This window comes from Pygoscelis adeliae, unplaced genomic scaffold, assembly GCF_000699105.1.
Source record: "Pygoscelis adeliae isolate BGI_AS28 unplaced genomic scaffold, ASM69910v1 Scaffold126, whole genome shotgun sequence".
In the NCBI taxonomy this organism is placed as follows: Eukaryota; Metazoa; Chordata; class Aves; order Sphenisciformes; family Spheniscidae; genus Pygoscelis; species Pygoscelis adeliae.
Window position 1 is genome coordinate 172,898 of NW_008824896.1, and position 15,551 is coordinate 188,448.

General features: G+C 36.8%; 1 protein-coding gene across 1 annotated transcript in view; it reads right to left on the bottom strand.

Annotated features, from left to right (window-relative positions):
- The window catches only part of LOC103917507 (rab GTPase-activating protein 1-like), a gene marked incomplete at its 3' end in the record, with an annotated part of 171,848 nt that extends 169,649 nt beyond the window's left edge, over window positions 1–2,199 (bottom strand). The window contains exon 1 of the mRNA XM_009324650.1: window positions 2,037–2,199. Within this exon, the coding sequence (XP_009322925.1) occupies window positions 2,037–2,171 (135 nt within the window). The remainder of the gene's footprint in view (window positions 1–2,036) is intronic.
- Window positions 2,200–15,551: the final 13,352 nt, after the last annotated feature.

The following is a 15,551-nucleotide window of genomic DNA, read 5'->3' on the forward strand; positions in this document are numbered from 1 at the left end:
AGTGCACCCTCAGCAAGTTTGCAGATGACACCAAGCTGAGTGGTGCGGCTGACACACCAGAGGGACGGGATGCTATCCAGAAGGACCTGGACAAGCTCTGGAAGTGGGCCTGTGTGAACATCATGAGGTTTAACAAGGCCAAGTGCAGGCCTTGGGCACTCGGCCGGCGCAACCCCCGGTATCAATACAGGCTGGGCGATGAAGGGATTGAGAGCAGCCCTGCCAAGAAGGACTTGGGGGTACTGGTGGATGAAAAGTTGGACATAAGCCAGCAATGTGCGCTCACAGCCCAGAAGGCCAATTGTATCCTGGGCTGCATCAAAAGAAGCGTGGCCAGCAGGTCGAGGGAGGTGATTCTGCCCCTCTACTCTGCTCTGGTGAGACCCCACCTGGAGTACTGCGTCCAGCTCTGGAGCCCTCAGCACAAGACAGACATGGACCTATTGGAGCAGGTCCAGAAGAGGACCACGAAAATGATCAGAGGGATGGAACACCTCTCCCATGAAGAAAGGCTGAGAGAGTTGGGGTTCAGCCTGGAGAAGAGAAGGCTTCGGGGAGACCTTATTGCAGCCTTTCAATACTTAAAGGGGGCTTATAAGAAAGATGGGGGCAAACTTTTTAGCAGGGCCTTGTTGCGACAGGACAAGGGGGAATGGCTTTAAACTAAAAGGGGGTAGATTTAGACTAGCTATAAGGATATATATGTGTATATATATAATTTTTTACAATGAGAGTGGTGAAGCACTGGCACAGGTTGCCCAGAGAGATGGTAGATGCCCCATCCCTGGAAACATTCAAGGTCAGGTTGGACACAGCTCTGAGCAACCTGATCTAGTTGAAGAAGTTCCTGCCCACGGCAGGGGGGGGGGACTAGATGACCTTTAAAGGTCCCTTCCAACCCAAACTATTCTATGATTCTATGATAATCCAATGTCCCATCCCATGACATTTAATGCACATATTCTCACTGCTAATTGAACAACCATCCATCTAAAAACTACAGACCTCTCTTAAAATAACAGGTTTATGTGTTTAGATCCTCCATTCAGAACAAAGATTAACAGTTATAGATGAGTCTTAAAGAAAATTTTACTTTCTTAGTCATATCCAGTCCATTTCAGTTGTTTCACCAATTGTCCCACACATAGGAGGGGTGCAAGTCTAAGGAAATAGCAAGAAAATGGCCAAACACATTCCCCAGAAAAAAAAAAAAACACATACAGCCTTTCACAAGTACTAGCTTTTCAGACCAAAAAAACCCATGGCCAATAATAACGTTGCATCATGGATTCTACCTCCAGTTCACCTGCCTCCTTCCAGACACAATTACTAAAGAAGCAGCTAGTGTTTAATACAGACAGGAATCATCAGTTGTAAATAACTGCCAAACAGTTATGCAAAGACAGACTAAGTACTTACTGTCATTTCAAGGGGAACAAATTCCTATTGTTCCAAGTGGACCAAAACCAGTAAATCAGCTACTGCAACTAAAGTAGGGAAGTTTGTAATTAACCAATCAGCTGTCACCCAAATGCTAAAATATTCTGCTATTTAGAGGTAGAAAGGTTTTAGAGAAGGTCTTAGTCATGCTCAAAGCAGCACTAAGCAGGAAAACTAAATTAAAAATTAAAAACCAAGACCCTCTGTGGTCTATTCCTATGCAGCCTAATTACATGCTTTTAAGATAACAACATTTCATTGTCTCTGATCCCTAAATAAAGAATATTTCCCAAGCTTTAATCTGAAGCTCATTCTTTGAAAAGAACTTTTTAGTCCTTTACTAATGTATAAATCCACAGAATACTAACAAAGCTGACCCCCGAGGAAGTTATTTAAAGAAAAACTGAACTGCCACTTTTGGACAGATTTGCTTAATCTGAGCTGTTAATTTCACTGGTAATAAGCAAGGACAAAAATTACAGTCTAAAAGTCTCCTCAAGCACACACAAATATCTTTAATTAAATATTCAAAAGAAGTTACAATCTTCTGATCAATACAAATCTTACTACACTTTTAAAATAAAGTAATAGTAAACCTTTAGCTGAGGTTTTTCATCTTTTCCAGAGGTGTCCTCAGATTGCTGATGAACCAGGACAAATTCTTCATTAATTAACGCGGATACAGTTTCAGGAATCCTACTGACTTTGCTAAACGATGTTTTGACTTCCATCTCAGGTCAGTATTCTCCTCCTGCCACAAGAACCTAACAAAGAAAGAAAAATATTAAATAATTAGTTTTGAAGCTGTAAACAATACGTTAACAGGTGTAATATGAAGTTATTATGGAATAATATAATAAAGTTATATGAATGTATAATACTATATTCCTCAAACCCTGATTTCATTGGGATAAGGAATCTTTTCTTAAATAGCACGTATGATTTTTAGGGTGTGTGTTTAAAAATCCTATGATTTAACAGCAGTGGCTGTTATCTACGTGTATAGATAACACATGAGGAAGTTCATCTCAGAGCTTCCACTTCCCCTGTTTTTAATCTTCCAGAGTCTGCTCCATCTACCTCCCTAATTCCTGCCCTTTGTTCTCCCTCATACAGGTGTATGTCTTACCCAGAGTGTCATACAGGTTGTGTGAAGATACAGATTACCTGACAACTAATTTTCAGAAAACTGCATATCAAAGAATATGCTCTCCACATGAAAACATATTAAGGAACAATTATGTTAGAGTTGTTTTTATTATTCTTTATATCTATAGGCGATGAAGTCAAAGGTGATACTAAACCACAGTCACATCCTTCTCAGCAAAATTCTCTGAAACCACCTGCAACAGAGTTAAAATTAACCACACCACTTAAAAAACAAAAACCATAAATATTATGGAAACTGAGAACAAGTTTTCCCTTGTCTGCACAGCAAAAAATAAATCTAGAAACAAAAAAAGGGCAAAATAACGGTCAGCCTATACATTACAAGTTCATATAAAAATACAGAACCAAAACCATTCCTAGCACTTCAGAATGAGGACAGCTACTGTAGGTATCCACCAAATAAAGACAGTACCACCTACATTAATTCAGAATGTCTTCCCTGATTCCTTAGGGAGTAAAGAGCTAGAATGAAGAACACTGTATATTAGACTTTTTATATTTTAAATGAATCTATGTTTTTTATATTTTTTGTGTTAAAAAAGAGAAAATATATTTTCGGATAGACTTTATAAATAGCATGCACTTCCAGATATGGTCTATTACCATTTCAGTTTCCTGAAAAATGCTACTCTGGCTGAGTGCTGGGATTTATTGTGCTTAAGACTCGGAGTTCAGAAAAGTCACATATAGCACGGGGGGAAACAAACTGCTGTTGTCACCTTTGCAAGGCTGGAAAGTGCCCAAAGACGGGTAGCTCAACCAAATGTCTGTTGTGACTGGTGAACAAGGACAGCTTTAGCTTCACATTACTTTTCACAGCAGTACTAAGGTGCAGAACTGTGCCACGCTTGCATGTCAGTTACAGTTCCAAAATACGAAGTGATCAAGAAAAGAACGCAGATTTAGGTCTGCTATAGGGAACCACAAAAACAGCACTTTAAAAAAAAAAAAAAAAAAAAAAAAAACGTGCATGTTCTCCACCATTCTGAACAGGCATTACTTAACATGCTAGCCACAAGAGGTGGTTTAGCAACTTTGGGCCAAAAAACAAGTGTTGGAACTAGACTACTTTAAATACAAAAATATTTTGTATCACTTTCGAAACTACAGTCAACATGCTTTTACTCTTTCAAAGACTTGGCTATTCATAACCATTTATACATGCAACTCTACAAAAAGATTTTCCCTCTCCCTAACCTAGCCACAATTTTACCCATCAACCCAGCAAGGGTATTATACATAGAAATCCCAGAATAACTAAAGAACTCAAGTTCTTCAGGTAACTGGCTTGTATATAGCAGAAAAACTTGTTAGAAGATTCACCTTATAAAAAAGCCACTAAACAACAGCTATAATATTCAGAGAGTGATTACAAATATGGATTGGCAGTTTAGCTCTCTGTTGTCTTTCACACCTCCAGACTAAGCATGAATATTTTTCAGACAGATGACGCAATCTGAGCTCCACCCAGGCCTAAGTAATGGATTCACTGCTGAAATAAGTTTTGTTTCAGTGTTTTAAAGTATCTTTCTGGCAAAAGAAAGACAAAGTTTTAATACATAAGATTTTAAGTATGTTATAAACAGTTTATTAAGTCGATGTATTTTTTTTTAACAAATGTCATGTTGTAAAAACGTTGCTGAAGAGCTTATGTAGTATTTGCAATAAACAGCAAGTCTAGCTCAAAATCAATATTAATTTCAAAGTAAATCCTCAATATAAAAGTGAAGGTCCACTATTATAGAACTCTCCGAAGGCAATGAAAGGCCGTAAAATTATGTTCCTCAAATACAGCATATCCTGAGTAATCATTAGCTCTGCAGTTACACCACCATTGGAGAAAAGAGCAGAGGATGACTGTCAGTCCTACTAGCCTCATCAGGAGCAAAGATCTAGTTTACCAGAAGCCTCCCTCCCTCCCACACCATACCTACTATTGCTGGACTTCCTAAAGACGACAAAGACAAAGCCTCGCGACTACTTCTAGCACATTTGCAGAAAGGAGAGATCACAAGATATGTTATTTTGACAACTTTTTGTATTTTAGTCTATTTAAATTTATTTTTTGTGCTTACTTATGGGTGAGTAACACAGAAACTCCAATATAAGATGGTTCTACTATGTGAATTATCAAAAGACAAATGCAAGCTGCTAACATTAGCGTATCATCAGTTCTTCTTTCTACAACAAAGTAAGAACTGACAGGCACGCTGTGAACTAGGAAAAGTTTTTTGTAGCAATATTTTAATAATAAAACCAGGAGAAATGTAACATTTGTAAAGCCAGAGAAAATTATGATAATGCAACTAGAGAAGCATACTGATGTACAAAACATTTGTTCTTGCCCTACATGGATAAAGGGAGCTTAAGAGAATTCCAACTTCATAAATTTTAATTAGAAAGACAAAGAAAATATTATAAACATTAGATGACTGCAAGGAGCTTCTCATTCAGATCAGATACTTAAAAGCATACCGTACACATTCTTGCAATTACATTTGAATTGCAAGGCCTTTAATATCCTTAAGAGTGTACTCCAAGCTTGTCTTTATAATCAGCTTAAACCACCACATCCAGTGGAGACACATACCTTTCTTCATACACAACTATGTTAGCTGAGTAAATTACCACCCCAGAACCCCTAATTCCAGCCTTTCATTATAGCCTACTCCAACCTGCCATCATGTGAATGCCCCCCATCCCATTTCAGTCAAAACACGGCCACATTAGTTTCGGTTTAGCAGTAAAACACGAACACAAGTCAGACATTCAGAAAGAAAATGCCTCAACCAGAAGAATGCAGTTCCACCCTCTTTAGCTCACGCAAGTACAGTTACAAGAACAAGTCTACAAACCGCTCAGGTCTTCTGCTAAGACAACCTCTTGATGTCCATGCTAGAGAACTTCCCATATGACAAATTAATAGCAGTGCTCTACAGATCATTTATGGAAAATGTGCGTACTAAAAATGAAAATCTTAGAGTGAACAGACTGTTCATTTCCTCCCCCATGCTAGTCACATGCTATTTAGAAAGCAAAAGCATTATATGCAATATTTTATGATCAGTCTTTAATCAAAAATAGTTTTTAATGGCAGAGACAAACTATGTACCAAAAATCATGATCAAGTCATTTCTCGAATTAAACAACTTGAGTAAAGTTCATGTCAGAGTTTAAAAATATAACTGGGAGTCTTACGAAGATTATTGAGATTTAGACCATCTTAAGTAGTAAGCTACTTAGAGGGAAAAAGTTTCTGGTTTTACGTTATAAATGCACGTAATCTAATACTTCAGCTAAGCACTTTTAAGGAAAAGCAGTAAAAAGAATAAAAACCTCTCTGAAAGAATCATGCATTAAGGTTATTTGGGGAAGGGAAGGAGTAGAACATCTGAAGGGGTTTTTTTATTCTTTAGTAACAAGAAGAGAGACACGTGCATTCTGGACTTTCCAGTCACCTCCAGTCAGTAGATGGTTATGTCATTTCCCTTTTGTCATTAGGTTTAGCCCTATTGAGGACTTACTCCTTTTTTACTCAGTGCTGAGTTTTACACTTGAACTCCCCTTTTTCCTACAAAAAGTAAGGAACAAATGAAAGTGTCCCTATTAGACACGTACAAAATCTAACAACAGACCCCTACTACTAAACTCGTAAGTCTCATTTTTTTGATCATCCTTTCTGATGAAAACCTGAAAGTTAAGAATGTAAGAATTTATTTTTGATTGCATTAGTCAGAACATATAGACAGTTATACAGTCTACAATAATGTTAAATTTAGTCCCTGAAGTTAGCAGCAGACAATCCTGGAGCTGAATGCTGTCTCAGAATACTAATGAAGGAGGTTTAGCATTTGCTTTATCAGTTTAAAGTTACTGGGAGGGCAGTAACCAGCAGAGAGGGGCTGACAGGGACAGGAAAGTCAGCAAACATAATGCACCTCAGCTACTTTTGCACGAAGTCCAGCAGCTTAGTTTAAGCTGCTAGCGCAGTTCAGTTCCAAATGAACAAATGTGGCCAAGGTGTGAATACACCTTCTGTTCTGCCAACACTGCTCCAAGGATTAAAACCTCAGACCAGATGGTAACTTCCCAAACCACCAGAGCCAAGAGTCAGAACCACCAACAACGCCTTCAGAAAGATGACAACAAATTGTGCTTTAAAAGTTCTCTTCACAGTAAGAAATACTGGGAAGTATGTACTACTACCACAAGGAAGTAATTTCTACAAAAGAAGCATCTTGAGCAGTCATGCTCTTTCCTATAGAGAAGATAATTTTTCCTCCATACTTTGATGAACAATACCACACAGAAAAAAAATTCAGAAACCCAGCAACAAATACACAGGAGGAAATTTTCCTAAACTCAGCTAAATAAAGCCAACTATGATAAAAGGATTAAAATTTTTAAAAGTAGTAATTTCAGAAAGGGCCTTCTGAAACAAACAGATTTTGAGACCAAAAGATTTTGGAGATACAAAGTAATTAATCAGACTTACCTAGGGTTTTTTTGCGGGGGAGGGCAGATCTTGCTCTGAAGAATATCTTAAGCTGTAGTGATACTACAATGACTGAAGAAAAGCTGTCGCTTTTTTTTTTGTGTGTAGTTTTGATCAAGTACTTCATCTCTCTGGTATACTTCAGTTCCCAGTGTTTTGCTTATACAAAGTCCTGGATAAAATCTAAGCCATACTACTTGGAATATAGGTGTTTTGGGGCCAGAGATCGGAACTTACTACACATATGTACAGTACTAAGCTTTAGGAGGCCCAAACCCAGCAGCTTCCCCACTTCATTCCAGAAACGCATCCCAGGTTCACTGCAGCTCCCTTATTTAGGAGCCTAAGTGGTTGAAGAGCAAAAGAAGCTGAAGAACAGTGATCCTAGAAAACTTAGGCAGATTCAGCACTGTATCAGAGTAAGGGACACTGGACAGAAATGCTCCTAATTCCTTCCCTCCCTAACTCTCCCATGTATTTCATACTGAATCCAAACTTGCAAAAACACGTCACATACAGAAAGACAAATACCTAGGTAGTGATGTATGTCCATGGGATTGCTAAGCAGAGCAGCTCAAGACCGCGTGCTGGCAACACGCAGTCACTATCACAGGAGAAAAAGAATCAAAGGTAGGGCCACTGACTTTCCGGAATGGAGCTGCTTTGCAGACTTGATTAGATTCAAAAACTTGCTCAAACTGGTCCCCAAAAGTAAATACCAATTTTTACATGAACCAGTCTTCTGAAGCAGACATTTTTGGGTTTACTTCCAGTTTGTGTTCAACAAATATTTCAAAGTTACTGCTCAAGTTCACTGTTGGTTTAGGGGAAAATAAATAAATAAATACATAAATAAATCTTTTATTTTAATTTTGGTTCAGCATTATAACCAACAAAAACAAAAAAAAAATTGATAACATATAGAGCTATGTAATAAAAGGAAAAGACAACAGAAAAGCAATATAAATGTTGATCTATCTATTTTCAGTAAGCAACAAGAAACATGTTTTAAAAGGAAGCTTCCTGCCTTCTTGAAAGATGACAATCAATGGCAGGCTAATTCATACTTTCTTTTATCAGACAAACAAAATCAGGTCCTGTATTAAAGATAGGCTTTCAAAACCATACAGTTTCCCTGATGATCTCAACCCCCAAACAAGACACTGGTAAATAAGTTCTACCTATTTCAGAACTAAGGTTCCTCAAAGGCATATCTGGGAACTTTCTGAAGAGGAAGGTCCAATACAGCTATGCAGAGATTCATCTTCCGCTAACAGATGTCTGAAGTACAAGTGTACATTGAAAAGCATAGTTTATTCCCTTTTTTTGAGCCACACAATACAATGTATGACAGCAAAAAGAGCACTAAGCTGAATGAACTTGGAATCACAGATGCTACGTGACTCAAATTTCTAGGTTACTGAAGTTACATTCTAACTTGCTACTTAGGGAACTGGAAACTGGACAGACACTGACAGTTATACACACACCGAGACACACACATATAACTGAGTGTCTCGACCACAGCATCTTACTTTTAACAAATGTGTCAAAACTATTGTTACCGTAGCACTCACCCCATGAGCTTGCTAATGTTAATGAGAGGCATACAGAGCTCGCACCCCTACATGCTTGCTAACATTAATGAGAGGCATATCTTCCCCAGAAAGCTAACAAATACTTCAAATACACAAAGCTTTAGCTTTTCGGTGCTTTTTCACTCAAGGACTGAACAACCTTATAAAATTCCTTATTACAGTGTATGTTGAAGCAGTACACTTAACCATCTTCCCCAAAATCCTCTTCTTCTCTATTGACTGATGGACATATACGCAAGAAGAATATCCTAGGTTTCATAAAATCAGTTTGTTTAAATCTCACTGACAACAGCAGCACTATAATTTTATCCTTAATTTCTTTTTGTGTAATCTTTATATAAGAAGCTAAGTCTCTAAGTTCATACTAACTACTGGTTTATTACCCATAAATTGTTTCCCAGTGTCTTATCTCTGGCGGTGAAAGATTACATAAAGCACATATGGGGAAAAACAAACAAACAAGCAAGCATTTACATGGCTTCCCGATACTGTTTCCCAAGATTAAAATCCACCTCATACAGAGAGATTACTGCTGTATCACTATATTTTAAAATACATAAACGTATATGTATATAAAGATTCTTCTAATGTCCATGAAAGCCATGTTAAGAACAAAAGTACGTCCAAACAAACAAAAAAAACCCAAAACCAAAAATAAACCAACCAGCCCACAAGTAGAAAGCAACCACATAGCTTATTTTGGCAACACTGTCTCCTCTGTGAAAGCAAACAACTACTATGTAGGCAACAGCAAATAATTAGTCTGTTCATGGAAGGCAAATTGTTTTTAATTGTTGTACTGGGTGCCTAGATACAGAGGTTTTACAGGCTGTTTTTACACGTCAATCCTATAGCCAAGGAATAACAATTTAAGGAAAACAGAATCAAAAGGGAACTACATAAACAAGAAAATGTCTGCTCTCCTTCAAAAACATACTACATCCACATCTTCTCGAATGAATTCTAACCAGCACTTTTTAAACACATGGCATTATGAATACTGAGACATTTATTATAAAGGAGAGAAATAAATTTACTGACTTGAAACTCTGGATTACGCATAAACCACTGAACCACTTAAACATTACAAAGATTCATAGTTGGGAGTCACTCAGGGAAAAATACTGTGTTTATTCATCTTAACTTTAAAATCGTCAGGGTGAAGAACCCTTCTAGAGGAATGGCAGGCATGTGGTTGGTACTTAAGTGGAGCATGACTCAGGCAAGGAAGCGGCTGACATTTACAGCAAAACAGTGAAGCACCATCTCCCCTCTTCAGCAGAGATCATCAATCACTGCAAGTCGAAGGCATGAAGGAAGATGAGAAGCAAATTTAAAAACAAAACAAAACCGCAGATCTGAACTCCTAAAACTTACATATTGGGTGGAAGAAGCATTCATGAACTCTAGATGAAATATCAGTCCAGGTAAGTGAAAGAATATCAGGTAAGCTGTTAGCTACAAAGGTAGCCTCCCATCAAGGTGGGTACTTCCTTTTTTTTTTTTTTTTTTTTAAATTTGTGCAGTTTGAGCAAATACAAGTCATGGAGGACAAGCTACACCCTAGACAAAATAGAGTTAAAAATAAGGTTGGGGGGATTCTTTTTAAAAATTATTTAAACAATTATTCAAGCCTAAGATTTGTCCACACACAGAAGTTAGTGGCATAAGAGGCCAGATTACACTAGCATACATGCCTCTTGCTGACACATACTAATTTATGCTGTTTACAAGTATAATCAATGCTAGCTAATTCAATTAGTGTTTAACCAATTTAAGGAAACACATTTTATTTTCTGCCAATTAAAAGAAAAATCCTCCCTATCCCCTTCCAAAAAGTACAACTTAGAAATAAGTGTAAATAAGAAGGCTTCTGCTACTCCAGAGATGTTATGAGTCTTCATGCATATCTTAGGTTTACTCAGTAGCCTACCAGAATTTCAAACAACTAGCTTAAGCACAGTAGCTCATTCTGCCCCAAGGATAAAGCAAACAATGCTAATAAAGCAACTCTAGTACACCTTCACACTGTTTCCCTGTCATCAACTAAGCACTAACACTTCAGCTTCTTGAACCAGTAATTAATTTTTAACTTCAGAAAATATAAAGTAGCAACAAAGAGTATCCAATTTTTCATAACTGGAATTTAATGAACCTGGGTTTCCTATTTTTTTCATTGCTACATGATGCTTGCAGGCAGCATTCAAATTGAAACCAAGCACCAGCCAATATGCTGAATTGTATGGCCACTCACTCAAAAATATAATGACCTATATTCCAGAGGAAAGCAGTAGCATAAGACAATCATTGTTTTAAAGAGATTATTTCATGGTTTATTCCTTAATAGTAAAAATAACTATTGGTCTAATTTAGCCAATGGAACAACCTCTCTCCAATAAATATATTGAATATTTCAACCAGGTATTTTCTCTACGAGCTATCATTTCCAGTAAGAATTACATAACGTAAAGCAAAAGAGACCATATGGAACAGCAGTATGAGACAATGCAGTAGTGATCCGGGGTGCCAATCTTTCTCCTTGCCAAACAAGTGCCTTATAAAGTGTCACCTGCGACATCAGTGAAACACACAAGAAATCTTGATTCATTGCCTGGCACTGACTACCTTCAGAGTTAGTAAAATCCTTGTTCCTCAAAGCCAGAATTCTAAGTTATGACAATTGTTATCTTGAGATTTGCAACATGCATTTTGGCAATATTAGGTTTTACAGATTTAACTTGAAATTACAATGTTTCGTTCTTAACCACAGAAGCTACCTTTATACTACCAACCACAGACAATGAGATTGCTATTTCTCATAATATTTCTCAAAAACTGTTAAACTGTAGTCAGTCCAGCACTGCACTGTGAGATGGACTAGACTGTTTCATGCTCTCCTCTAATCTCATTTTCTTTAGATATTTTTCTTAATCTTAAGTCTTTCATTCTAGTAGCTGTCAAAGGTAATCATGAGTTGTAAATGAATAACCACACCAGCCTTTTTTCTGTATTATTCAGTTACAGATTTTCTAAAATAGCAAGGACTATGAGTTTTGATTTGACAGCCATCTAGACTTCTACTGCTTTTGTATCAAAACCATACAATTTCAATAGTGTACCCCATACTTTATAAGGAAGAAAAATGTTTCCTTTATAATACAAAACAAAACCAAGCTTCTTGTTAAAAATAAATACTTCCACATATATAAGTTATACACTTAAAACCCTTTAGGATCCTAGCTAAGATCTTAAATTGTCATTTGAAAATTTAAATATTTAGATATAACACGAAAAGATGGAGAGAGAAGTCACAGTTATTTTAAAGACCAAGATTAACTGAAAGCAAAACCTCCTGAAAGTTAACTGCTTGAAACTGAGAAATATAGAAAGGTGTACATGGCAATTAAAAGCCACACCAAATGACCCTCTTTGTCACTATTGCCTCCCCTAGTCCTATGCGTGATGAAGTGTAATGGATCAACTAGCATTCTAATTTTTATTTGACCAATAAATTCTTAATGCCCTCTGCATGCCAGAACTAATCTGCGGGCATTCCACACTCCTAGGGCAAGATTTTATAAATATATTCTGCAATGCAGCTCTATTGCTAATTTCAAAGGCCTTGACAGGTTTTAGAAAACGGAGAATGGAAATTCATAAAAGACAATAAAACTGTTTCCTTAATAGAAAAATGATCTTCCATTGGTAAGACAGGTCAGTATGTAATCAGATATACCAGGTACTAATACACCACTCTATCCCACCTAATCACATTAAATAAAAAAATTTTTAAAAGGCTTTCCTTCACTTTCTGCTTTTTCCATTAAAGTCCGAAGAATCAAAACAATTTGCTCATGTTGTTGATCAAGAGGAGAAAAACAAGGTTTGGCCTCAACACGCAAATCACTGTTAAAGTTTTCCAAAGTACCTAAACTCCTCTAGGAACTGGTATGAGATGTCTATATGAAAGTTTTTGAAAGACGCATACCAAGAAATAATGCATATCTTCCTTAATTGAAACAGAACTTTTTTTTTTTTAATGACAGTGTGTTCTTTGAGAAGATTTCTCTGTGTGGTCAACTTCACTAATCAAATTATTCCAAATCCATTCTGTAATTCAAGGAAGAACTACCGCTTGGAAAGGTAGTATGAAAAAAATCAACTAACCCCTATACAAAAGCCCATTCATTCAGCTAATAAACTATTAAGAATATTTTATAATTATGACAGAAAAATTACTTGACCTAAAGGAAGTAGAATCACACAAAGAAAGATGTTTCTATTGCATTACTTGAAGTTACCTTCAAATTCTAACCCAAGAACAGTGTGTGCGTGTGTATGTGTATATATAATCTCACACTGGCAGATTGCGTACTACCTTGATTTTCAGGAGATGCTATGCATAATGTTCCCTTTCAAAACATTTTTCATACCAAGCCCTGGAAAGCTTAAGAATTTCTTAAGCTCAGTATTTCCTCCACAGAGGAGGGAGGGAATGGGAAAAAGAAAGAACTTGCATGCCTTTTTTCCAAAACACAATTTCTCTTCTTTTCATCCCAGACATCCATAATGATCAGAATTTATTTTTCCTCCTAAAAGATTAAAGAAAAAACTAACTTAAAAAAAACCAATTAAACCCCATCTAATCAAAAGGCAGATATGATCTTTTGATCATGCTATTTTACATTCTTGTTTCAAAAATTCCTTGAAAGAGCTAAAAAGTACATCTCCAGGTATTATAGAAAAGACTCACAAAAAGCCAACTTTAACCAATGATTACAAGAAAGAAAGGTTTTCAACAAATAAACTAATCTGGGGCTACCAAAGAAAGTTTTTGGTTTCTTTTGGCAGCTTTTTTCCAGTAATCAAATCTGGTAAGTAGAATTGCTTTAAAGGATATATTCTATGTTAAAAATACCATGACAAAAAGACTTTTTAGATCCCTCTTATGGTGAAACGATCACTGGGCTCAAAGAAAAACAGCTCAATTTTCTTTTTAATAAACTTAGCCTCTTGGCCAGATCACCATTATCTAGATCTTATGCACCTTGTTTATTACAATCAATGAGAGTCATTCAATTTATTTGGTGTAAGCCTCAGGCTAATCTAGACCGGTCTATAAAAATTACACAATAAGCTCTTGCTGGTGAAAAGGTATCCAAAACAATACAATATAGTTGCTTATATCATCACCAAGTGTAACTGCAAAGATCTTGCAAAAAGCTATGACAGAAATCTCATTAATTTTCTTGATGCAATCATCTTGTCTAACATCACCCAACAACCACGAACAAAACCAGTATTTGTCTGTTGAGACAGGCTATCCAGAGTAGCTTCAATTTTAAGTGTTATATCATATTTCTAATTTTATAAATTCACCTGCTTGCATAAAACAAGAAATCCTGAGAAGCCAAAAAGCTGTATCTGCAATTGCTATACCTTTTTCTTTTTTTTTTATTCACAGCCTCAATCTCTCAAAGTTTAAGATAGCTTCCCAAATATAAGCGTGCTTTACTATCGGTTTCAACACAAGTGATACATGGTTGTCATTAAATGCAGGTATGAAAGCTTACTATCAATGTTTACATACTAAATACTTCCACAAAACATTTTTACTTCTGGAAACAAAGGGAGGAAGTTACAGGCAACTAATCCAAAATATAAAATTCTCAGAAATGTGAAGAAGTACGAAAGGTCACGTTCTACTAAGTAGTTATATAAGCATACACTTTCCACAACAGTATTTTCAACGTACTACCTTGGTCTCCATTAAGGGAGAGGGTTAAGTTACAAAGTCCCTAAACACAGTATAAGCTAGCAAAATGACAAACACACAGTTGAGAGATTGCATCCTACAATGGTGGGCTACCCCAAACAACCACAGAGCTAACGTGTTAGAATGGGTAACGCTGGCACCACCAGAGAAAAACCCATGGAATCAGTAAAACGTTTACAATACAAGGAATCCAAACCCAAAACACGAAATGCAACCTAGATGAACACCAGCATTCTACCACACATCCAGGTCAAAGCTGAGTCTTCAACAAGCCCGACAAAACATCCAAGCCCTATCCATGCAAAATCAAAAGTCGGCTGTTCAGAAGCCCCAGCAAAACAGATGATACTAACTGCACATCTACACAGTGTAAGAATGTAATCTTATTATGGCACCTCACATGAATTTTTTGGGAAACATACGGATTAACGCAACTACTTTTTCCAGACTCCACAATAAGACCCCAGGAGTTCACTTACTACCAGACAGAACAAAAAACAGAGTCACAGAGGCCAGGGAGAGAAACTGAGAGAGTATGCTGGAACAAGGATGACTGGTACTTGTAACCTTTGATTTCTCTGGCTACTATCAAAAGCTAGGTAATAAACTGCACTTCAGCCTGACCCCTTTAAAATCAGTCTCACTTTCTGATGTCTCAATACGATGAAAGAAAAGAAGAATCAGAAAAGGGAAGCTATAAGGGTCAAAGGCAAATATAGCAGTCACAACAACTATGGGGAACTTCCAACTTCACATTAGTCGTTTGGGGCCTGACAAAGTATTTTCTTGGACATTTTGATCAACTCGCTCCCCTCACAGTTCTTATACATCACTATAGCAATAAACAGTAACAATTAACATTCAAAACAATGTAAAAATCAGTTACTGACTTTTCTACAGTACCCTTAGTCATTTTCATTCCTCACTCTTGTTTCCTCAAAATCGTTGAACAGTTCTCTCCAAGAAGAATCCTAGCTAGCAGTTCCCAATTTCTTGGAAGTTTATACTGCCAACGCTAACTATTAATAATTAGGCTCAAGTATAACAGGAATAAAAAACCTTTTTAAGATAG